Below are 24,776 nucleotides of genomic sequence, written 5' to 3' on the forward strand. Positions count from 1 at the left end.
CCCGGCATTGAAGTTTAAGTCGGCAGCTGAGACAAAGCTTGTTGATTTTACCCCGGGTGATTCTTCTAAACAGTTCAGCATCAGCAGCAACTTGGATCCCAAATAGGAAAGCGCACTCATCGAGTTCATCCGTGAGAACCGGGACATCTTTGCATGGAAACCTTCTGACATGCCGGGTGTATCGAGGGAACTCGCTGAGCACACTCTCAATATTGATCCAAAGTATAAGCCGGTCAGGCAGTTTCTTCGCCGTTTTAACGAAGAGCGACGGAAAGCTATTGGGGAAGAAGTCGCCCGGCTCTTAGCAGCCGGGTTTATCATTGAAGTTTTTCACCCGGAGTGGTTGGCTAACCCGGTGCTTATTCTTAAAAAGAACGGCACCTGGCGGATGTGTGTGGACTACACGAACTTGAACAAGGCTTGTCCGACTGATCCTTTTGCTCTTCCCTGTATTGATCAAATCATTGACGCTACAGCGGGTTGTGAGCGTTTGAGTTTTTTGGAAGCTTACTCTGGTTATCATCAAATTAAGATGGCAGTTAAGGACCAGGAGAAGACGGCTTTCATCACTCCGTTTGGAGCCTTCTGCTATGTATCTATGCCGTTTGGGCTCAAGAGTGCCCAGGCGACTTATCAGTGGTGTGTGTAGAACTGTTTGCACGATCAAATTGGGCGTAATGTTCATGCTTACGTGGATGACATTGTGGTGAAGTCCAGAGAAAAGGAGACCTTGATATCTGACTTAAAGGAGACCTTTGATAATCTTCAGGTTTACAAGATGATGCTTAACCCGACCAAGTGTGTGTTTGGCATCCCCGCAGGCAAGCTTTTGGGCTTTCTGGTGTCCAACAGAGGCATCGAAGCTAACCCGGAGAAGATTAAGGCGATCACCTCCCTGGCTAAACCGGCGTGCATCAATGATGTTCAGCGACTGGCGGGTCGTGTTGCCGCCTTAAGTCGGTTCATAAGTCGGCTCGGTGAGAAGGCCCTCCCGTTGTATCAGATGATGAAGAAAACTGACACTTTTGTCTGGAGTGAGGCCGCTGATGCTGCTTTCGAAGACTTAAAGAGACAATTGTCTGAGCCGCCGGTTCTCGCGGCTCCGGTTGACAAAGAGACTTTGCTGTTATATGTGGCTGCCAATTCACGAGCCGTCAGCGTTGCCATCGTGGTGGAGCATAAGGAAGCCGGTAAGGAGCATCCGGTTCAACGACCGGTTTACTACATCAGTGAAGTGCTCACTGAATCCAAGCAAAGGTACCCGCATTGGTAGAAGCTTGTTTACGGGGTGTTCATGGCCAACTGGAAGTTAAAGCAGTACTTTCAAAGCCACCCTATAACTGTGGTAAGTTCGGCCCCTTTGGGAGACATCATGTAGAACAGGGAGGCCACAGGACGAGTTGCCAAGTGGGCCATTGAGCTTGGGCCTCACTATTTGAAGTACATGCCACGTACTGCTATTAAGTCTCAGGCCTTGGTGGACTTTATCAATGATTGGACAGAGTTACAGGCCCCTGAGGAGAAGCCGGATAACACATATTGGACGATTCACTTTGATGGGTCCAGGCAGCTAGAAGGCTCGGGGGCTGGAGTGGTGTTAACTTCCCCTCGAGGTGACAAATTTTGTTATGTACTCTGGCTTATGTTTCCATGTACTAACAATGCAGCTGAATATGAGGCCTTACTCCATGGTCTCCGGATGGCTAAGGAGATGAACTGAAGCCGGGTACGATGCTTGGGCGACTCAGATCTTGTGGCTCAACAAGTGTCAGGCAAGTGGGATTCCAAGGACCCCCTTATGGCGGCTTATCGTCGTGAGGTAGATGCTGTGGCTGGTCACTTCACGGGTTATCAAGTGGAGCACATCGATCGAAGGAAGAATGAGGCGGCTGATGCTTTAATCCGGTTGGGATCTCAACGTAAACCGGTGCCGCCCAATACCTTTCTCGATGTGTTACATAACCCTTCTGTCAAGGTGCCTACCGAGCAGGAGATAGCAGTGCCAGACCCGGAGTCACAGCTGGTGGCGTCTCTTCATGTTATCCCGGATTGGACAGTGCCCTACTTGGCTTATATGACCCGGGGTGAATTGCCGGAGGACGAGACCTTGGCAAGACAAATTATCAGGCACTCCAAGTCCATGACGATTGTTAACGGCGAGTTACATCACCTAAGTGTCACGGGGGCGTTTCAACGTTGTGTGTCACCTACAAAAGGTCAAGAAATACTTCGTGAGATACATGAAGGAGATTGTGGCCATCATGCCGGGTCAAAATCTCTCGTAGCCAAGGCGTTTCGTCATGGTTTCTATTGGCTGACAGCTCATGCTGATGCGGAGGATCTGGTCAGTAAATGTGATGGTTGTCAAAAGTTCTCACGACGAGCTCATGTGCCGGCTCAAGAATTGAGGATGATCCCAATCACTTGGCCGTTTGTAGTCTGGGGACTTGACATGGTTGGACCTTTCAAAAGGTCTAAAGATAAAAAGACACATCTACTGGTGGCAGTGGACAAGTTTACCAAGTGGGTTGAGGCAGAGCCGGTCAGTAAGTGTGATGCAGCCATGGCGGTTCAGTTCATGAAAAAGGTGATCTTTCGTTTTGGTTTTCCACATAGCATCATAACTGATAATGGCACTAATCTCTCTAATGGTGCCATGGAAGAGTTCTGTCAAAGAGAACACATCCGGCTTGATGTTTCGGCCGTTGCTCATCCTCAAGCCAATGGTCAAGCAGAGAGAGCTAATCAAGAAATCCTGAAAGGCATCAAACCCCGGCTCTTAGTCCCCTTACAGCGGACTCCGGGTTGTTGGGTGGAGGAGTTACCCTCCGTGTTATGGAGCATCAACACTACGCCTAACAGATCTACGGGATACACACCTTTCTTCATGGTTTATGGAGCAGAGGCGGTCCTGCCAAGTGACATCTGGCACGACTCACCCCGTGTGGCGGCTTACGTTGAGGCGGATAACGAAAAGGCTCGTCAGGATGCACTTGACTTGTTGGACGAGGAGCGAGACTTAGCAATAGCCCGCTCAGCGATTTACCAGCAAGACCTGCGCCGCTATCACAACCGCCGGGTTAGGAGCAGAACCTTTCAGGAAGGCGACTTGGTGCTCCGGCTCATCCAGGATCAGTCTAACATGCACAAGCTATCCCCGCCTTGGGAAGGACCCTTTCTGGTCAGCAAGAATCTACACAACGGGTCATATTATCTCATCGATATTTGAGAACACAAGGACTCACTTAAATCGGAGGAGGAGACCCATCGGCCATGGAATATAGCTCATCTCCGGCCTTACTATACTTAAGGTACCAGTTCTTAAGATACCTTTTTCCGATGTACATATTATATAAAGCAATAAAGCAGGACCTCTATCCTTTTTTCCCATAAAGAATGTTTTATGTCTTCTTTATCAGGTGATGGATGCTGCCGACAGGGGACGGATCATATCTGAATCTGGCTTTCCCTTTGGTCCGGCTTATGATCATATCTGAATCTAGCCATGGTCACTTGGGGGCTTCCTGTTCAAACATAGGTCGTATTCGAACCAAAGAGAACATAGCTGTCGATACCCACTTGATCGGCATACTGCCAAACCCACTTGGGGGCTTCTTGATCATATTTGAATCATAGCTTAACCCCTTTGGGTCTGACGTGGATCGTATTCGAACCAGCGTCATTAAACAACTCTTATGTTCACTTGGGGGCTTCCTGTTCAAACATAGGTCCTATTTGAACCAAAGAGAACATAGCTGTCGATACCCACTTGATCGGCATCGCCAAAGCCACTGGGGGCTATATGATCGTATCCGAATCTTAGCTTAACCCCTTTGGAACGATTCTCTGATCGTATTCGAATCAGGAGCCTGTGAGCATTGCTTATAAGAATGATTACCTTAACTATCATTGAAACCTTCTTGAGGAGTTGGTTCTTGATCCTTCCGGTTTTATAGTGATTACCTCAGGTTCTAAAAAAGTGCCAAGTAAAAACTTATATGAGCCGGGGAGGCTATTAAAAGGATTGCAGGTATGCTGTTATGATTTTAACTAATCATGAGCCGGCTTATACAGGTGGTCTTCTGCTCATGTTCCGGGTTATCAATATTCTATAACCCCCTGGTGCAGTAAACCGCCCAGGAAGTCTTTACTTGTTTATGTGCAGGGTAAGGTAAAGCAAGTTAAAGCATCATGGAAATGTATGGTTCACATAAGCCAGCAAAATATAATGATGGCGGCTTACAAAAGTAATAAGCACCATAAACATGCGCAAGGGCATGACCAGCATTAAGGAGTTTTTTCTATCCTATTACAAGACTCCCCGAGTCTAAACAAAGTGAAGCATTGTTTTTTGGCAAAGGTGGTAACACGTCTGGCGGTTCATTCCTCCGGCTGGCTTGACGACTCCGGGTTATCCTTCCCCGCTCCTCCTTCGGTTGTTTTGTCCTGGAAGGTGGATGAGGCCCATTCAATGCCGCTCAAGGCCTCAAATTCAGCTTCATCATCTATTAAAGTGGTCGGGTCCACTTCAGGGGCAAAGGTATGCTTACGCGTTGGAGGGATCAGGCTGACTTGGTAAAATGGGGCGTTTGGGATTCTCCGGTTTTCACTATCGTAACCCAGCGAATACTTAGTAAGATCAGTGTCATTCCCAATGAGAGTCGCCAGGGGACGTGCGGCTTTAACACAGGCAGTGAAGTCTTGGTCATCAAAAGCAGTGCCGTCCTCTTTAAGGCTTGGATATCCGAGAGAGAGATCAGCAAGGTCAAGTTCCGGCACCCATGCCCTTGCCCGACTTAATGCAGCCACAGCTCCGGCTCTCGCAGATGCCCGCCTTAAGTCCTGAATTCGTTGAGGTAGCACCAAAAGATGCCTCAACACATCTTGTAGGAGCCGAGGAGCCGTATTGGATAAGGCCACAACGGCCAACGCGCGTTGTGACCCGGAGTACAGCTGCTCTACTAAGGTATACACCGCCTTAAGCTTGATCAGCATATTTTCTTTCAGATTGGTACTCCTGGGGCCTGTATGTTCACAGGTATAACAGTAAGCCGGAGGTAATTATTACGATAACCCTTGAAAGATTACAATATTTATGAGCGACTTACCGAAGATGGCTGAGACCATTTGGGATATCTGCCGTTTTAAGTCGGACAGCTCGTTTGTTGCTTCGACAAGAGATGCTTCTGCTGTTTCAGCCCGAGTCACCAGTGAAGCCCTCTCATCAACCCAAGTTTTCTTCTCCGATTCAAATTTTTCTTCAGCTTCTCTTGTTCGGAGACACTGAATTCAAACTTGGAGTTGGCTTTCTGAGCTTCGAGCTCTTGGGTTTTCAGCTGGCTCTTCAGATCAGCAATCTCCGCCTCAAATTGACTTATGGTGGCCTGCATTGACATCAGGTTATGGTAAGAATCATGGTAAGATAACATTCAAGTCCCAAATACTTTACAAGTAAAGATACTTGGCACTTGGGGGCTAATGTATGCTTAAAGAATTTTTTAACCTATTTTACCGAGTCATACATGTTAAGTCTCAAGCACTTTACAAGTAAAGGTACTTGACACTTGGGGGCTAATGTGTAACCCAAATTCACAGTTTCATGCAATCACCGGGTTAAACATATTCAATTTAAACCGGACAAAACTAACAGTAAGTAGATTATTAAGTCTACAACATATTCATTCATAAGCAGTAGACTTGGGGGCTGGTACAGTAAGTAAGGTTCAGAGTAAAAGCTTAAATTATACCTCAGATTTATACTGTATTTGCTTCACCATGTCAATTTCCAGGTCACGACTATTGTGCACTTGGTTCAGATAGCCCGAGACTATATCACCAATACTTAGGTGAGAATAATCAGTGATGTCTTGTTTGGCTTTCCGGCGCTGGGCAAACTCCTCCTTGGCAGTACATTGGGCAAGAGCAGTAGGCCGGCCCGGTTCAACATATTGGCTCTTCACAATTTGAACCTTCGGGTCAATCGTCTTGGCTAGGCTAGGAGTTTCTGGGTCATCCGAGTTGTGGATAACATCTTCTGCAGGCGGGTCAGAAGTTGGCACTGGAATATCAGAAGCCGGTTCAGGTGGTGGCTGATGAGTGGAGCTGTCAGGAACGGATGAGTCAAGCACCGGTTCAGTGGCCACCGGGTCTCGGGATGGTTTATTCTTTGCCCTCTTGCTGGGCTTTACTTGCAAGCTGTCAATCAAAGTGGAAGGATAAGCATCAAAGTATAAGTATGAAAAAACTTAAAGTAAGAAAGGTTACATTACCCGGGAGCCGTCTTGAAAGCCGGCATGTTTGATTGCATCGACTCATCAGAAGAAGGGGAGGTATCCTGATAGTTGGAGTCAGATGAATTGAGAGGTTGGCGAATCAAACCCGTCAAAGGAAAAACAGAACGTAAGCCGGAGATAACCTCGGTCCGACGCTTCCTGGTTACGTCGGGTAAGCCGGAGGAGAGCTCTGTGTCCTGGTTGGCCTGAGTCTGCCGCCGATTTTCAAGCTGTTGTTGCTTCAAAAGAAATTGAGGATCTTGGTAAGCTAGAGGGTGTGAAAACCTTACTTTCTAGGTCACCCTTCGGATTTTTTGTGTTGGCAAAGGCTCTGAGTCGGAGGAAATTATAGTTACCTCTTCGCCAGCTGCTTGACTGTTCCCAGTATTCTCCTGAAAGGATCAAATGTCAGTAAAGTAATGGCAAAGGAGTTAAAGAAAATCAAAAAAGATTACCTCTTACTCATCCGAAGAAGAGTCATCTAATTTAAACATATCAGAGGCGCTGGGTTTCTTCTTCTTAGAGGTGCCCGTCCTGGCGGCTTTTCTTTCAGTCTTTTTGGCCACCCTGGCCTGTTTGGCAGCCTCATGGTCATACTTGACCTTCCAGAAATCATCACCGGCCTGTGGAAACAGATAAAGAATCATAAGTACAAGAAGGTAACATACAAAGGAGTATTTGTGAAGACTAGTAACTTACCGCAGGAGCTGGGTTCTTCTTGCAGAAGGGAAGTAAACCGAAGGCATTGCTGGTTACAGTGCCCTCCTTCAATAGCGACTGGACTGTAGCATCTACCACATCATCTGGTAAGTCCTCAGGGCTGTGACGCATTGGCTCTTCTTTCTCGCTTGTGTAAGTACACATTAAGCCGGAGCGGCGGCTTAATGGTAGTATCCGCCAGGTGACCCAGACCCGGACCAAGTCAATGCCACTTAACCGTTGCCTAAAAGGGCTTTGATTTTCTTGATGGTGGGATTAAGAGGCAGGCGCTCAATAGCAGTCAACTTGTCCGCCAAATGATGGTTGGACTCAAGACGCAGGGCACGAAAGCCGGGCAGAGGCTTCTCATTAGCCGGAGAGGTGTCTTGACAGTAGAACCACGTCTGGTTCCAGTCCTTTGGGTGACTCGGCAGCTCAGCATAAGGAAAAAGGCAATCTCTCCGCCGCTGGATTGAGATGCCCCCAAGCTCAAGGCTAGGCCCGTTGGCACGTTCATTCTGCCGGTTCAAGTAAAAAAGTTCTCTGAACAGCAGCAGACTTGGCTCTTCGCAGAAGACTTGGAAATTACACAGATTCGACACGGAATTGGGTCCAATGTCCTGAGGCTTCAGGTCAAAGAAATCCAAAACTTCCCTAAAGAATTTTGAGCCGGGAGGGGCAAATCCCCGGTTCATATGATCTGTGAAGACTATTACCTCCCCATCTTTGGGTTGAGGTATCTCCTCAGACGGGTGAGGGGCACGATAAGACATGGCCTCCTTCTTTGGCAGATGGCCAGACTTCACAAACTCGGCAAGTTTGCTTTTGGTTACGGTGGATGGAACCCAATTGCAAGTTACAGGGGCTTTGGCCGCCTTAGGAGCCATGACAGCAGTTGGCCTATGACAAAATGAGAAAGTTCCGGTTCAACTTTAACCCGGGAGAAACATTTAAATTATTTAAAGTGTCGGCTTAAGAAAGGGGCCTAATGATATAAGGGTGATGGTGCAATAATGTTTAAGCCGCTATCAGTATCAAGAGCAATTCAAACCGGACACTTAGACAACGGTGATAGAAGCAAGTTTTACAGAAGAAAGTTTCCGGGTGACAGAAACAAATTTCACAGACGATAGTTATTATCATGGATCAAATTATTGCTCTGAAAGGAAAATTTTCTAGACCTAGAAACAGAGCAGAGAAGTTCATACATTTGAAGAGGGTTTCTAAGAAAGGAAACTGAGATCTATTTCTATGCAAGATCAGTACAAACAACTACCACGGCAGTTCTGTATAGTTTACGACCTAAATGGGGCGTTGAAGATGAGAACTAGCGAGGGTTTGTGTCGGGCAGTGATGAACGCCGACGAACTCAGCGGAGTTCCAATATAGATCTGAGAAAGAGGAAGAGAGGAACTCACGGATGAAGACGAGCTGCAGAGATTCGCCGACGTTTTCTGGTCAGAATCAGGTCGATGCAGCGGCCTGAGTCGGTGCAGACGAGGGGTCGATGGCGGCGGCGGCGGAGCTCGAGTGGCAGAGAGGAGAGGAAGAAGACGAATGGAAGGAGATGAATAAAAGACCTAAGGTCACGCCTATTTATAGGGAGAGGACAACTGAGACGGCGCGGGAAACGAGGAGATAAGAATTACTATCCAGCGGCCCCGGCGCCTCGATTTTCGGAACACTTAATAAGACAGAGATCCATTGAAGGATACGACGGAATAGAAAATAAATTAAAGAAAGGATGACGTCGGGTCGGGTTAAGATGGATCCAGAAGATGACGTCACGACGGGTTAAAAGAAAGCCCTCTGTACAGTCAGAAGACTGAAGATTTATTATTTAGAAGTATATTTTAAGATTAACATGAATAGGTTCAAATCAATCTGGGGCCTAATGTTGGGGATATGACTATTTGTGTAAGCCGCCCAGGAGGGGCCGGGTTACGCAAAGAGGACTAATCAGAGGAAGCCCAAGACTAAGCATGAAGATGGCGGTTCAATAAAAGGCTTAAGGCCCACAGGCGGCTTAAGGCCCGTTGTAGTAAACCGCCATGATGGCATGACTTGTAACATAAGGTAGATTTAATCAGTCACCGAGCCGGACACTGTTTATAAGCCGGCCGGGACTCTGTAAGCCGCAGGGCGTCAACCCGTGTATATAAGGGGACGACCTGCTGGCGGCTTAGGGCAAGAAACAACTCATCGAGAATCAGGCATAGCGTGTCTCGCTCCCTGGTCATCGAAACATCAATACCAACTCAACTAGACGTAGGCCTTACCTTCAACGTAAGGGGCCGAACTAGTATAAACTCTCTCGTGTCCCTTGTCCCGATTTAACCCCTTCAAGCTTCCTAGTTGCGATGGCTCCACAACTAAGTCCTTTCACGAGGACATCTGACGTGACTATTTCACGACAGTAGCGATGCCAAATGTCCAAAATGTCCACCGTCTGAAGGCTCGGGGAGGAGTAGCGACTGCCACTACCTACCTTAGGTGAATTGATTCCATGAAACACGAATGGAGTAGTCAAAAGTTCTCAACATGAAAGCAGTTCGCTTTGGAGGGAGTGCCCTCCAAATAGAGGAGAGAGGAGTGGTCCAAGCCGATGATGCTAGTAAGCTCTCGCAGGGTGCAAAAAGGGAAGTTAATTTTCCACTGCATCGACGGAAGAGCCTGATACAGCACACCCTGGATCCGGTTCACATGGTTGTTAGTCCAAGTGTACCTAGTCTCACACGGGATGTACACGTGTGAGCGGTACTGCATGTGAGGGTCATCCACATTGGCCGAGCTTTCGTCATTGGGATCCCTCGTTTTCAGGCCTGGAGAGCGCCTCTGGCTTTGATAAAGATTGAAGATAATTTGCAGGGCTGTCAAACTTTTAAAAAAATGAGCACTCCAATGACTCTGAAGAATCTCTTCTTCAGTAAAGCACCCAGTTGGCTGCTAAGGCGCATCCATTATTGTGCAAAAGCTAAATTTGAACAGGGAATATATCACCATTGTTTGACTTGGCACCAAATTTTACTATACCAATATCCATGCAGCGGAGCCATTACTGTAACAAAATTATGATTAGAGATGCCCAGCCACAGCCGGCTAGCTAGCTCTAGGAGACTACGACCCCCATTTCGCCTGAGCAGCCTTTATCGAAAGTTTATCGCCTGAGAAGCGGACCCATCGGATCAGCTAGTGCTCGGTTGGGTCATCTTTGTCTAGATGTCGTTAGATGCATTCAGAAGAAAGAGGGAACCCCGCATGTCAGAGCACGAACGCACAGCAGGGAGCAAAAATCTATGGAGCGTGGAGGTTGTCATTAAGTGTGGCCGGTCCTATCAGGGAGGGGTGATTTGATTTGATGAATTCAGCTCGAGGTTGGGATTGAGCGAGCGGTTGGAGCTCATCAGCGCGTCATCATGCACTGCTATATACTCCCTCCGTTTCGAAATAGATGACTCAACTTTGTACTAACTTTAGTACAAAGTTGAGTCATCTATTTTGGAACGGAAGGAGTATGTGCGTTGCTGAGTCATGTCATCATTCTTAATATGGTTATGTCCAAGTCTCGAGCTAACTGCGTGCGTAGGCAAGAAGAGCCGAGGCGTGCACTAGGGATCTTTCATCTTTGGAAAGACAATTCCTTGTTTATTCAGAGGATACAACTAGGTGCAATTTCTCGAAAGAACATGGATACACACAGCCGTGCAGGAACTGAGCATGGTTGTACTTCCTTCGTAAAGAAATATAAGAGCGTTGTATTTCTTTACGGAGGGAGTACTTATTACGGAGTATTAGCCTAACCTAATTAAGGTCTGCAGCGAGATTAATTGGATTGCTCCTGCACGCGTGGGGACAATGTTTTTGTGCTAACTTTATGTATGATCGTGTTAGTTGACTTCCTCGGTAGTTTAACATTCCATTCGAGAGGACTGCAATATGACAAGACAACGATGGAAGAGAAAGCGTGCGTACATACATCGGACAGGGATGGCTTAAGCGTATCGGAATCGGAACCAAGTGGCAAGTATCAACAGCAAAGTGAGTGCTCATCGCTGCTGTTGTTGTCGTACGAGATCCACATCTGTCAACCCGTGCAACAATTCCAAGTTTCCAACCCCTGACATTATCAACCTCCGTATCAAAACGGTGGTAATGGTTTTTTTTTCTAAAAGTGCACAGAAGAACTGTGTGCCAAGGAGTTCTGTAATATTTAAAAAAAAGGAGAATTACCCCGGCTTTTGCATCTGGACAATGCATGCAGTCATTTTATTAATTATTCACAAAGACACTATAAAGTAGTACATCAGGTAGTCAAAAACCACCATCTTACCAACAATTGTCGCTACTCCTATCCACTTGATGAAGGGGTGCCGATAGTCCGAGCCTAATATCAAACAGACATCGCATCGAAGCCTAACGTCTAAAGTCGTAGGCCCCAACCGAGCCACATACTGGGTTTGGGGTAAAAACCGGTCTGACTCACTCTCATGTGCCGTCGCCACCGTCTTCCATCAATCCATCTTTAGAGCAGAAACTAAAGCACCGACCTTGCCAGGCCTCTCTGCCATCGACGCCACAATGACGCCAGACGCCATCCTCCTCCTACGCGAGTCCATCTCGACGCATTGGACGCCGAATCTCCACTGCGCCACGCCGTCGAGATCCGCCGCCATCAATGAGAAAGATGAAGCACCGCTCCACCAAAAAAGCCGTCCACTGGTCCCTCGAGCCCGTGTACACCTCCAAGAATGACGCCCTCAAGGGGGAAACGACACCAGAGCGTCGCCGTTATCCGACCTATTGATCTAGGGTTTCCCCCGGAGGTAGCGATAGAGGTCTGGAGCTTTTCCACGACGATGCCTTCAAGAAAGTAACGACACACAAGAGTGCCGCCATCGCCGGTCTTGGCAACAGGCCAAAAACGAGGTTTTCACCCGGACCCGCTCGACGAACCTACATCTCGCATCATGCGCACGGACCACCACCGATCTTCACCGTCGCGGAGCGAGCAAGCCACTCTGGCCAGATCAGATATGACCGGAGGGCCAACCATGCCCGTAGCCGGCCAGTCCACCAAAGCCCTCCACGCCGCCGCCGATCCGAGGTGCCGCAGCGCCGCGGCCAGGTGTCGCAGCTCCTCCGCCGCCGCTCACCGCCGGGAGCAAGCCACCGCCGCGGAGGCTCGGGTCCAGGGGCGGACTTCCGCTCGCCCGGGTGCCCCACACCACCCCGCCACCGCCGTCAGTCGCCCGGGCTTAGCCCGACGGCTTCCTCCAGCGGCGGCCGAGTGGAGGGATGGGAGGGAGATGACCGGCGGCAAAGAGATTGGGGCCCATCGGCCGCCCGCGGGGGAAGGGGGGCGACGAAGGGGAGAGCAAGGAAGGAAACAACAGGCGGCGGTGCTGCTGTGTGGTGGCGGCGGCGCTAGGTTAGGGCGGAGGCGACCCTAGGTTTAGGGTGGGAGTTTTGTACTCCTACCTTTTTATTTGGAAAAAGGGCAAAATCCTTGCGCATTCATTCATTAATACTTCCTCCGTCTTCCTTCATTTGAACTATCAAAACGTTTTATATTTAGAAACAGAGGTAGTAGATGAATACGATACATACCGAGAGACGACATGGGCGCACCAAGGCAGAATTGACGGCAAGACTTGCTGTTTTGTTTCCTTTTACAAGCTTTCTAATTCTAGTGGGGATTGGTCAGGACAAAGGGCATTTTCTACCTTGCCCTTTTACGGGGTGCGACGGAGATGGTTCATATGAATAGGGTCTTTGTCATGTTTGATCGGCTGAGCTAGCTACATTCTTTTTTCTTTTTTCTTTTTTTCTTTTTAACATACCATTCAAGATGTATGGGGTCCGGTGCGGTGCACCATACTTGTATGTATGCACTATTTGGGATTAGGAGGATAAGTGCTAACCAGTTCCCAAAGGACGCACGTACTGTCCGGCTTTGTAGGTGAAAACTACTAGTAGTGGCTTTCACGATCGAGATGGATAACCACAGAGCTCTTTTCCATATGAGATGTAGACAAATCTACAGAGGAAACAAAGGCTTCGACATAAGTTCAACTCAAAATTGTATCCTTGAAGTTCAACTCAAAATTGAAAAGAAAAGAAAAAAAGCTCAAATAATACACATGGATATACACACGCGACGTAGCTGTCCAGTAGAACGTATAAAGGCATGTCCAACACCTGCCCCACGTATTATTGTACGCGTTTGCGGACACCGACAAGAACTTAGAAAAACTAAAATAATTTATAATGAACGGTGATCGCGTATGTCTGGCTGAGCTGGCTGGCGGCACATCTGTGTCGTCGTCGGAGTCAAAGTCGTCATTGTGGTCCTTTCAGCGGCGCAGGGGCGCAGCAGCCCTGCCCGGCCGCCGCCCGGCGCTCATGGAGGAGCCGCTCAGCTTGCTCCTGTGCCGTGCACAGGGCTTCGTCGGACAACGCCGACCTTAACCGGGGAGCCTTGCCCATGCTCTTGCCAACGGCGGCGGAGATGTCGCTCAGCAACCATTCCTTCCCAATCTTGACAAGCTCCCTGTCGAGGTGGCCAAGGCGTCGTGCGAACGTCTCCACGGTGGTCTTGGACCGCTCCCGGGCCCAGGGCTCCGTGAGGACCCAAGTTGGCACGTCGTTGGACATCACAAATCATGTTGTGCCGCTCTCTCTGTGTCGCCCTCTCCTTCGTCGTCACAATGCTCCGCGATGAGTGGTCGCCACCGCGACCGATGTAGGCGAGGAGGCACCCGCGCCCCTTCGTGATCACCGGGGGCGCTCCTCATTCACGGCCTTGTCGCTCTAGAGGCGCCGTGGTAGTGACGCCAGCTCGTCGATGCGGGCATACTGGCTGTGTGGCGGAGGCGTCAGGTACTGCTTCATGCAGCGTCCGATTTAGATGTTGCGGTTGCGCAAGGGGGGAGGCTCCTGCTTGATACGCCGAAGAGGTGGCAACGTCAACTCAGCCTTGATGTGATGGAGAAGTAGTGGGGGCGGAGCTGGACCGCAGTCCTTGAGCGACCGCTCGAGGTGGAGCTTCATCGGCCGGTACTCCTCCATCCTAGTAGCCTTTGTGAGGAAGGGCAGTTGTTGTTGCGCCTCTTACTCCACCTCATCGCTAGAGGAGAGGACGATCTCCTCCTTTGTGGAGGAGCTGGGCGCCATGGACGACGGTGGCAACAGAGTCACAATCTAGATCCGAAGAATCAAGACTTGGCCATCATGATGGAGAAGAAAGGAGGGTTGACAAAGGTGAGCGAAGAGGAGAGGATAGGAGATGTGATGCGGACGATGATGGGTCTATGCTTAAATAGCCATGGCCAGGCGAACGGACGGGCAGCCGACTTCAATGCGGCGCACCGGCTGGAGTAGGCTTTCCAATAGCTATGTCGGCACTGCATTGAAGTGATGCCGCCCACCCTCTCATCTGGTCACGCTGCTCTACCCGGCTTGAATGTCGCCAAGTCATATCCGCTCTAGAGCGGCATGACTGGCATGAATGAGCGGCAACATTTTCTCACAGTGAGGATTTTGGGTTGCATGTGGCTGACACAGCAGTCAGGCGTGTATGTGGCGGACGTCTGTACTCCTGCAAACCTCTCCTTGGTGTGCTTAATTCGGACATGTCTGTGGTCCGATGCAACACTGTGTTGGACGGCTTACATCACCTGGACACCTCAGTTTAGAGGTTTGCCGATATTTTGACAGACGACCTAATGGCATCTCCAACGCCGTCCCACAAACCTCTCGCAACCGTCCGAACCGCACGGTCCGGACTGCGGAAGTCATCCAACGCGGTCATGTATCGGTTCGCGGCGCGGTCCAGACGCAATTTCTCCAGCAAACTAGAGACAAAAGTGGGGGAGGTTTGCGGAAGTCCGGGCCGATCTCAAGCCCGCTTCTGACCACCCTAGCCCACCAAAAACCCTCCCCCTACCACACGTTTTTCATCGGCGCCCACATTCATACCCGGCCATAGCGGACGCGACAGCTCAATGGCGTCGGCATTGAAGCGGCGCGTCGGCCGTGGGAGCGCCGCCCGCGTCGCTTCCCGGTGTAGGCGACTGCCGCGCGTTCAAATGACACGACGGATGCCCGTCCGTCCGCATTGATGGAACGCAGTTGCCGAGGCATCTCCTCTGGCGCCACCCATCCGTACCTCTACAGCCCATCGGTGCTATATAAACCACTGCCCCGGCCATAGCCACAGTCATCCCTCTGCGCACCACTCCCCGCCATGGATCCCTCCGCCATCAAAGTTCTCTGGGACGGGCTGACGTTGGAGCAGAAGAAGGCGATGCCACCATAGCTGCCGACTGGCAGACTGGCAGGCAGCCGAAGGACACCTCTGACGACGACATGCAAATGGAGGACGCCTTCGATGACGAGCCAGCGCCACCCTCATCTTCCTCCGCGGCACCCTCCTCCTCCACTCCACCCCCGTTGGTGCATTGCACCATGACCATCGGTGAGGCCCGTGCCCATTAGATGGACATGGTGCAGGAGGACCAGTTCCGGGAGGTGCTGGCCAACGCCAACTACAACCACAACCTCCTCCAAGAGCATCTGCAGGCGGAGGAGCGGGTCGCCGCCGGCAGGCGGTCGCGCCGAACGCGGACCTGGCAGAGCAGGAGGCGCTGCTCAAGTCCTACCGCTAGCCCGCGAGATCCGCCTCGCCCGCTGGCGATACCGATAGCGGGTAGTCGAGGTGGCGGCCGATGGCAAGGAGTGCGACGACGAGGCGAGCAAGGCGTTGTTCGGCGAGATCGACGAGGAGGAGGCCGCGCCCTGGCGCCACGACCACGAAGAAGCCGACACGTCTGCGGGCGCCGCTAGCAGCGAGGACGAGTAGTGCACGGTAGGTCGCCGCCGCTCCTGTTCCAAGAAGGCCACCACTCCTCCCTTCCTGTCAATGCCAAGCTTGGTGGGTTGTGCATCTTCGGCCGATTAGTCGCTTGGTGGAGACGTGGAGGCGGAAAACTTCACTTCACGGTTCTTCGGAGGCGGAGGTTACGGAGGGGGAGCTGGAGAGCGCCGAGGCGGATCTCGAAAATGCAAAGCTTTAGTTCTCTTGGTCCATGGCCGAACACGGGGAACGGACGCCAACGATCATTTAGATTAGGTATTAATTATACTCAAGAGCCCGCCTAGTACCGTTTTGATGTATTTGTATTTAAATTTATCATGTTTATATGAAATCTGGTATATTTATATGAAATCTGACCGTCTTTATATGAAATCCGGACTTGTTTGAACGAATTTCGTCCGATTGGTTTGAGTTGCTGTGAAAATGTATACGGCTAGCATTGGATGTCGTCCTTCGCATCCGTGTCCGTGGACTGGTTTCCCTGTCGCGGAAGAAAATCTACGAGTTGCCGTTGAAGATGCCCTAACAACACAATGGAATGGGACAAGCAGATGATACTGGCAGCCGTTGAGAAGAGACAAGTCAAGTACCACTCCTAACCTACATACGTGACCCAAGTGGTGGAGTAGCTTTCCCCTTTCTGTGGCAGCATGACTGTGCGTAGTCAAAATGCTCTGACAAATCGCCATCTTGTGCCTTGATTGGGCCAGCCACTAATCAGCTCATGAGCACCCCCCTGATTTGTCAATGCTATATAAAACCTGGTGCTGCTGGCCCCTCCACTAAATTAGTGCCCCATTTCCTGAATAATAACAGCCATCACCCACAGCAGTAGCTAGCACCTCCGAGAATTGCAGCCAATTTTGGTAAATCTGGGCTCACCATTTCTTCACGACCTCGTGTGATATACTGTCAAGCGAGGGCAGGGAAGGGGCGAGGACCGATAGATTAGGGTGTGTGTTCTCTCTCTCTCTCTTCGGTCGTCTTTGTGCTGATTCGCATCGCGTCGCGTGCGTGCGCCTCTGTACGTACCACGACCAAATCATTGTCTCTTTTATGTATGTCCTTCAAACACACCAACATATTATCCAAGCGCAACCGCCGTTATACACATAATCTTGACCGGAGTTAAAGATAATACAAGAATTACATTTATTTTTATTTTTGGAAAAGAAGGTTAAGACCCCCGGCCTCTACAACAATCGATGCATACAATCATCTTTATTAATTATTCAACAAAGATCTAACAAGAACATACATCAACCCACCCGAAGCCATCACTCACGCCTACAAACTCGATAATGTGAAGTGCTCTGACAAATACAAGAATCACATGGTGTGGAATCCTGACCTAAGTACAACTCATATCTAGCACTATAATACCAAAGGTCTTGTCTTAGAAACCAAGAAAATTTAACCAAGTTTTATATTAAAAACAAGGTTGACAACTTGAAATGTCTTTGCACCTTTTTCTTTTGGCAAAACCTCTTTGCTACGTGGTTTCTTTGTTTTCTGCCTCTGTTTCTTTGTTTTCTACGGGTGTTTTTCTCTTGCACATATGAGTTTATCCATTGAATGGAAGGCACTCTTGGATGATGGCCACATGGATGGACACCACTGCAATTGATGTCAAGAGGCACTAGCAAAGTGTTATGCAAAAGATATACTTGAAAAGGACCGAATATTAATGGTGGGGATACGGTACAAGGTAAATCTCCAAAGCATATCAACATGGAACATCGCGATCGTTTCTGATATTCTACCAGATGATTTTGTCTAGAGCTATGCTAAATCTAGGCACTTATCTGCACATGCCTATTAGGTGCTTGCCATATGCTGTCATTTTTTTTATTGTGTACATAGTACCCTTTTTGTGAAATCAAGTGTACATAGTACCTTTGCAAGCACAACTTCACCAGTAAGTGCAACAAGGCTTCACTTGTTTTTTCGACAATGCAATGAGGCTAAACCTGTACATATGTGGTGCGTGCTAAACCCATCATAGACCCAAGAAAAGTAGTTAAAAATGCATGAAATTCTCTTGCAAAAAAATTATGATAGTAAACTAACAAACTTGATGTGCCTTTTCATGCATAGAGTTATTGTTATAGATGATTGGTGCCGTGACAAGCTAACCGAGAATACATTTTGTACAACTGACTAATGTTTGCTTCTTGGATCATCTTAAGGTGGTAGACCAATAAGTTATTGCTTCCTCGAATATCTTACTATCTTAGTGCAAGTAAATATGCTATTTTTTCAATTCTAGGAGAAAACCTACATGGTTCATTTACTCGTTATTGAGTTAATAACTCAGTCATCCCTAAAAATGTGAAGGGTTGTAACCTTTTGGCACTCCATAGTTTTTAGTAACATACTGTAGTTTTTCTGCCAACATGACATTTGTGACTTCTTTAGCCTGATCTTCCTACCCAAGAAAGAACAATAATTGCAATCTTAGTTCAACACCTGGACCTTCAAAATATAGGGTTTTGAAGAAAGATGAAACGCACCAACAAAGAAAGTACACCACTATTGACAACAACTGCTCATGCTTATTTATACCCTTATTTATATGTAGTGCTTCCTGTTCAAGTTGATGACCCAAAAATGTTGAAACAACATCATAACCTCTTAGATAACTCCCAGCCCACTAGGTTCATCCTCTTGGCTCAACAATATTTCTAAATAAAGACGTGCAACTCTCATTCGACAAGAAAACTATATACAACTCTAGCACTACTTTTTAAATAAAATTTATTGTTACCTCCTCAAGCCAACATTAAGTAGCTTTGTCAATTCACCGGCCCTTTTATTTACCTCTTCTTTTGTTCCACTTCTCCATTGTTTCTCTCAAGGCTAAAGCCCCAAAGGATCCTTTGGATCCCAAATGCCTGAGGCATGATTGGCCGTGTGAATACAAATTAGTTGTATGACCACTATAGTCCACTTTGATGTGTGTGAACCTCATTCTCACGCTGATTACTCTCCTCAACCAACCCAACTTGCATCCCTTTCTTTACGACCATTTTTCTAACGTGGAGTTGGGGAACCAACAATCCCTATAATATCATATTATGACCGCCATATCTCGGAGTAAACAATGATGATTCATACTTAAGGAGCTGAACTATTAAATTTGTGCGCACATAGGTATATGCCATAGGGCATCACTATATGGTAGATAAACAGAATAAAACCACCATGCATCAGTTTTCTACTGATGGCATCGATGCACTTATTAAACATACCTTATGGTTTTGCATGTCAGTAAACTTCAAGCTTTATTGAATTGTTTTTTTAAAGTATCTATGCAATATATAATCAACTAATGCGTGTATTCACTTGCCATGATTTATATCACAGCCAGAGAAGAGGCTACATTACAAAACAGGGTTAGAACTTACTAATCACCTTTTTGTTATGCAAATCTAGTGGTTGTCAAGGTAACATCACATGGTAGTAAATTAGTAGCATTTAAATGTGCACGGCAACGATCACATTCCACAATGACGCAAGCATATACATATACAAATCGTGGTTGCGCTAGATAAATTGTTGACGCGTGTACACAAAACAAGGCAGCATTTGGAGCAGTCGAGCAGAGGAATACTTCTCTTCTGTTGGGCGATCACCCATAGGCTCCGAAGATACCAAAATTTTATGAAGATTGTTAGTCCATGTTACCATCACATAAGGTAGCACTCCATAATCAAACATCCTTCCATTTCGTCCGTCGAAACATTATAGCAAACATTAAACCTTACAAACAAGCAACCACCAAACCACAATCACCAACCTCGTCGATCGCTATGTACACAACTAGCTTTGTCTCTTGTGACACCCATGCATGTCTAGTTTATGTGCCACGCATGCATGCATTGTGCAACTAGACTTTTTTTGTTGTTGTTGAGAAATAGGTGCAACTAGACTAGATGTACTTCCTTTGAGATTTGTTCCCCCCGGCCCATGTTCCGGATACTAAGCTCTAAAAATGAAAAAAGGTTAGATCAAACGGTTTCAGCTGCACCTCCAACGTCGCCACTTGTAACACTCTTGTCCGAGTCGCCTCCGGTGGACGCGGCGGCCACCTTACCGTCGCCTTCCTGCTGCTTCTGCCGCGTGCTGTACTCTCCGTACAGGTAGGAGGAGAATCCCCAGATGCAGAGAACGGTGGCGATGGCCTTCTCCGCGCCGAACGGATCGCGGAACACGACCACGCCCCCGATCACGTTGGCGGTGAGCACCGCGGTCATGCACACGCCGCTGTGCAGCGACGACGTGAGGTACACCATCCCGGCCGTGCCCATGAAGCAGGCCTGCCACGTCGCCACCAGCGCGGCCACCAACACCCAGTACGCCGCCGGCGACTTGTCCCACCGCGCCAGCTCCTCGCTCCACCTGCCGGCCACCACCAGCCCGACCACCGCCAGCGCGGTCGCCGCGGCCTGCATCACTACCTGCACCTCCACCACCATCCGGAACCCGCCGGACACGGCCCTGCGGTACAGCAGCTCCATGACAGGCAGGTAGGCCGCGAAGAGCCCTGCCGCGCCCAGGGTCACCGCGAACCCGATGAAGTACCTCGTCCGGCTCCCCCCGTCGGGCTGCTCAGCCGAGTCGGACGATCGCAGCGCGAGCAGCACGGAGCTGAGGGTGAGGAGCACCACGGCATTGAGGTTGGAGAAGGTTACGGGGTGGCGCACGATGACGGCGGCGAGCACGAGCGTGAACGCCAGCTGCGTGGACAGCAGCAGCGACGAGGTGGACACGGGCAGGTAGGACGAGCTGTACGAGAAGAGCAGGTTGTTCACCCCCATGAGCACCCCGATGACCACGCACGCCATGAGCAACCGCCTCGTGAACCACGCGAACGGCCGGGGCTGCCCGGCGGGCCGGCCGGCGTAGACGGGCACGAGCAGCACCGGGAACCCGACCGACTGCACCAGCGTTGCCACCCACCGATCGCGGCCGCCGTGCGCGAAGTAGTAGCGGGACAGCAGGCTGGACGCCACGGAGCCGCCGAGCAGGGCAACGTAGTTGGCGCACAACAGCAGCCGCCTCCGCCTGGCCGCGCGCGCGCCATTGCTGGCGACGTCGGGAGCCGGCATGTCGAGGATCGCGGGCGGGGTGGAGGACGTGGTGATGGACATTGGCGAGTGAGATGGACTTGACTTAGCGCTGGGTTGGGGTGGGGTGGGGTGAGGAGGGAAAGGGGTGGTGGTGGGGGAGTATTTAAGCGAGATAAGTGGGAGATTTGTGCGAGATTACGATCTTTTTTTAAGAGAGGGGAGGAGATTTACGAACCTTTTTGTGATGGGGGAGTAAAATAATGGAAGCCGAATAAATAGGCACCGGCAGACCGGATGTTTGTTAATTTGTTTGGATTGGATTTGTTATTCTCAACACAAATTCGAATATATGTGCTTCTCCTTGTTAATGCAAACTAGTATATCATTACACTTTAAATGACACATCATTTTGTTCAACTTGAAGATAGAGCGCCTCTACCTTATATATTCCACATTTGCTCTTAACATACGCTACTTTTCAGATCAATCGATTTTGCTGTGTGGTGGGGATTGTCGTCCCGAGGCATTGCCATGACTGCGCCGGGGACAGGGGCACTGCAGTCACGGCATCGCCTACATAGACGTGGAAGAGGGTTTACAGGTTCAAGGGAGGGGGAAGGGGCAAACCGTTGAAGATAGTTCTAAATTTAGGCCAAAACGAACAAGTGCGGGCAACCTTTTCCACTAAGTGATTGCTTAGACCTTAGGCTTTCAATTTCGAATGCCGCTATGATTCGAATAGAGCCCGAGCTCGAGATGGGGACGTGACGGCCAGCAAGGGCTTTGACAGGACCTCGTCAGAGGCATGACGATCAGTTCATCGCGATGTCGTCGTCGGCAAAGAGGGAGGAGGGTCACGAAGAAGCAGGGTGTAGGGGTGATCATGCTCAAAGAGGATGAAGGCGTGCCAGCCGTTGGATTTGTTCCGATAAAATTAATATATTTTGAAATTTATGTCAGGCGACCGATACCTGACCGAACCCTATATATTCACATCATACTTTTCACCGGTGGCATGGAGACTTTTTTCAATATTTGATTTTTTGAGGTTTTTTTTAATATTTATATAACTCACCATTCATGTCAAAGTGGGTGCGGGTTGATTAGGACCATATGTTTGTGGCATTTGCTCCGAGCCTGATTAGATGGCGTGGAAATGATCTAATACTGGAGTGGAAGAAGGAGGAAGCTCATGTGCAAGCAATTTGTAGCACATCATGTAGCGAACAAGATTATTCAGAGCTAACGTATTTTGGAACGACCGGGCAAGCTTTGAAATACCCCACAAAATAAAAGAATTGTGCTCGCATTTACTGCCAACTGCCCATGCATGTCACCACCGGCACGCGCGCCGGGCAGAAGACTCGCTCGCTCGGCCGTGTGCAGGTAGCGTAGATACGGTGCGCACAGCGCAAGGCTCAAATCAGCTTCGCCATTGCCTGAATCCTCGGAGTGGTGGAGCTGTTTGCCGTGCAAAATGCTGACAAGCTGGCCCGGCCCCGCACACCTGTGGTGTACCAGATCCGTGCTCGGTGCTCCTACATCAGCGGGCCGGGAGGTGAGAAGGAAAAGACTGCGCCGAACTGAGCGGGGGGCGCCGAACTGAGCGGGTCCAGTTTCAAGGCCGAACCGCATGGATCGCCAGGGAGCCGAGCTTCCGCGCGGAATTGGCTTGGCTGGAGGAGACGAGACACGGTCATCTTGTTTCATGCCAACACTTGTGGTGCTGCATGCCATGTCATGCAAGCCGGGAGGCGGGAATAAGCCAAGATCTCATGTGGCGGACGGGTATTTCTCGTGTTGGTCATTCGATTCGGATGCATGGTGTCGTGGATGGGGAAGAAGGGTTGCTCTTTCGTTCTCCCTTGCGCCCTCAACATTCAGGCTTAGTTCAGAGCGGATATGCACGAACTTAATACACACTCTACTCCTACTCCGTAGCAGCTAGCTAGCTAGTCCCTTTGCTTCTGACTGCATGGCATGGCATGGCATGCATACGCACGAACACGTCCACTAATTGCAATTGCAGGCTTACCAAAAATCAATGCTCTGACGGCTGCTACTAACCCTAGACGACAGCCAGCGCCTCGACCTACATCCTACCTATATACAGCACGCAACAGAAAAGCAGCGCGCGATCGCAGCAGGGCGGGCTGCGTGCGTGCGTACATATCCGCATCTGCATCTGCATCTGCGGTTCAGGGCCAGTTGGCCTAGGAGCCTAGGAATGGTTAAGCGCCAATGCTAATCCGTACCCCTCGTCTTGGCCTCTTCATTCAATTCAATAGGGAATGCGGGTACGCCCTCGCCGCGCCTCTGCATGTGCCGTGCCTCCTCGTTTGTGGCCTTTTCCATGGCCTCGTCTAGTCCTCTATCTATGTATGTGATGTGAGCGAGCGAGCGAGCTCCGGGACTCGTCTGGCTCGGCCCTTTTCCTGCCACATCGCCCGGCGCCCCATGTGTGCGGTGCCGATATAGTAGTGCTGGCCTTTCTGCATTTCTGTGCTCTGCCTTGACTGGGTGTACTTCCTACTGGTACTTGTCATGGAGTCATTGGTGGACGTACAGCGTGGTGGTTGCTTGGATTGGATTGGATTGGATTCATCTGCATCTGCATCTGCATCGGGTTTTCTTCTCTACCTGCATTCATCGAATTCATTGCATTGCATGCACCCAGGTTTCAGACTTCGTATGGTCGTTTCAGATGCAGATAAGTTGGTTCTAAAATTATAGATGCTTTTTCATGCAAGATGATTATAGCAAGCTGGGATATGTACGGGTTTAATACAAGTATATCGGGTATGTGGGTGAAAAGTGTAGCTGGTAACACTCAAATTCTCAGTCCAAACTCTAGGTTAACATAGTGTGTGTCTCGTTAAGGGGAGTGTCTCTTGGTAAGTATTGGACGATATAGGTTGCGTTTGCCGTTGCGATGGATTCAGAAGCTCCGTTTGTCCCACCCGCTTTCCTGATTGTAGTGTTCATTTGATCCAGTTTTGTTTACCGTTATGGCTAATTTTTTGTAACAGGTTATACACAAAGCACAACACGTAGTTTACCATTATGGTCGTTTCATTATGAACGACGACTTGACGCAGAGGGATTGTTGTGCAGTGATGGCGGTCGCATCACATGTAGCTACCGGGACTGTGAAAAAGTGATGGTGGCAACACATGAGTGACTTCGATTGTGGTGCTACTTGACCACCAGGTCTCAGCTACGAGGCGGAATCCTAGGTCACACCTGAGTGTTTATACTCGGCAATAGCGGTGTTTTCTTACGTGGTTACCTTGTTGAAGACATTGCTCGGATATTGTCGGACTGATTCTTCAGGGTGAAAATCTAGATTCGGCCAGGTGGTTGGATTCGGTGACAGCCGTATTGTTGTTGAAGAACCTTGTCGTCCATGTGATGTCATGAGATGGTTGGTGTTGATATTATCACTGTTGTAGTTTGTCGAACGCATATCTGATAGTTTTGGTTTTTTCTCTCTTTTCCTCATCTACACAAAACTTTGATTTTATATGACTTTGCTAATTACCGACGTGTTTGTACTTTCAAATATTATACTATGTAAAATCCGTAAAAAGGAATTCACACGAGCTAGGGTATTTGTGCGTCTTGTAGGAGTTGTTTGGTTCTAGACCTTGCATTGCCACACTTTGTCATATATTTCAAGCTTGCCTAGGCTTAGTTCAACTAAATGAGAGGCACAAATTGGCAAGGCTAAGAGAATCTTGCCTTCTGTGTGTAATTTAGAGCCGTAGTGTGACTTGAATTAAACAGCCACCTAAATTGATCAAATTTAGAGAAACCCAAAATCCCATCCAATATCGCATGACAACGACCCCCCCCCCC

At 49.1% G+C, this 24,776-nt stretch overlaps 1 protein-coding gene across 1 annotated transcript; it reads right to left on the minus strand.

The window, feature by feature from the left end:
- Positions 1 to 19,555: 19,555 nt before the first annotated feature.
- LOC119276758 (probable purine permease 4) lies at positions 19,556 to 21,043 on the minus strand. The gene has a single exon (XM_037557906.1). It carries the CDS (start codon positions 20,997 to 20,999, stop codon positions 19,857 to 19,859), a length of 1,143 nt encoding a protein of 380 aa, XP_037413803.1. The 5' UTR covers positions 21,000 to 21,043; the 3' UTR covers positions 19,556 to 19,856.
- Between the last annotated feature and the right edge of the window lie 3,733 nt (positions 21,044 to 24,776).

The sequence above is a fragment of the Triticum dicoccoides genome, chromosome 3B, assembly GCF_002162155.2.
Source record: "Triticum dicoccoides isolate Atlit2015 ecotype Zavitan chromosome 3B, WEW_v2.0, whole genome shotgun sequence".
NCBI classification, from domain to species: domain Eukaryota; kingdom Viridiplantae; phylum Streptophyta; class Magnoliopsida; order Poales; family Poaceae; genus Triticum; species Triticum dicoccoides.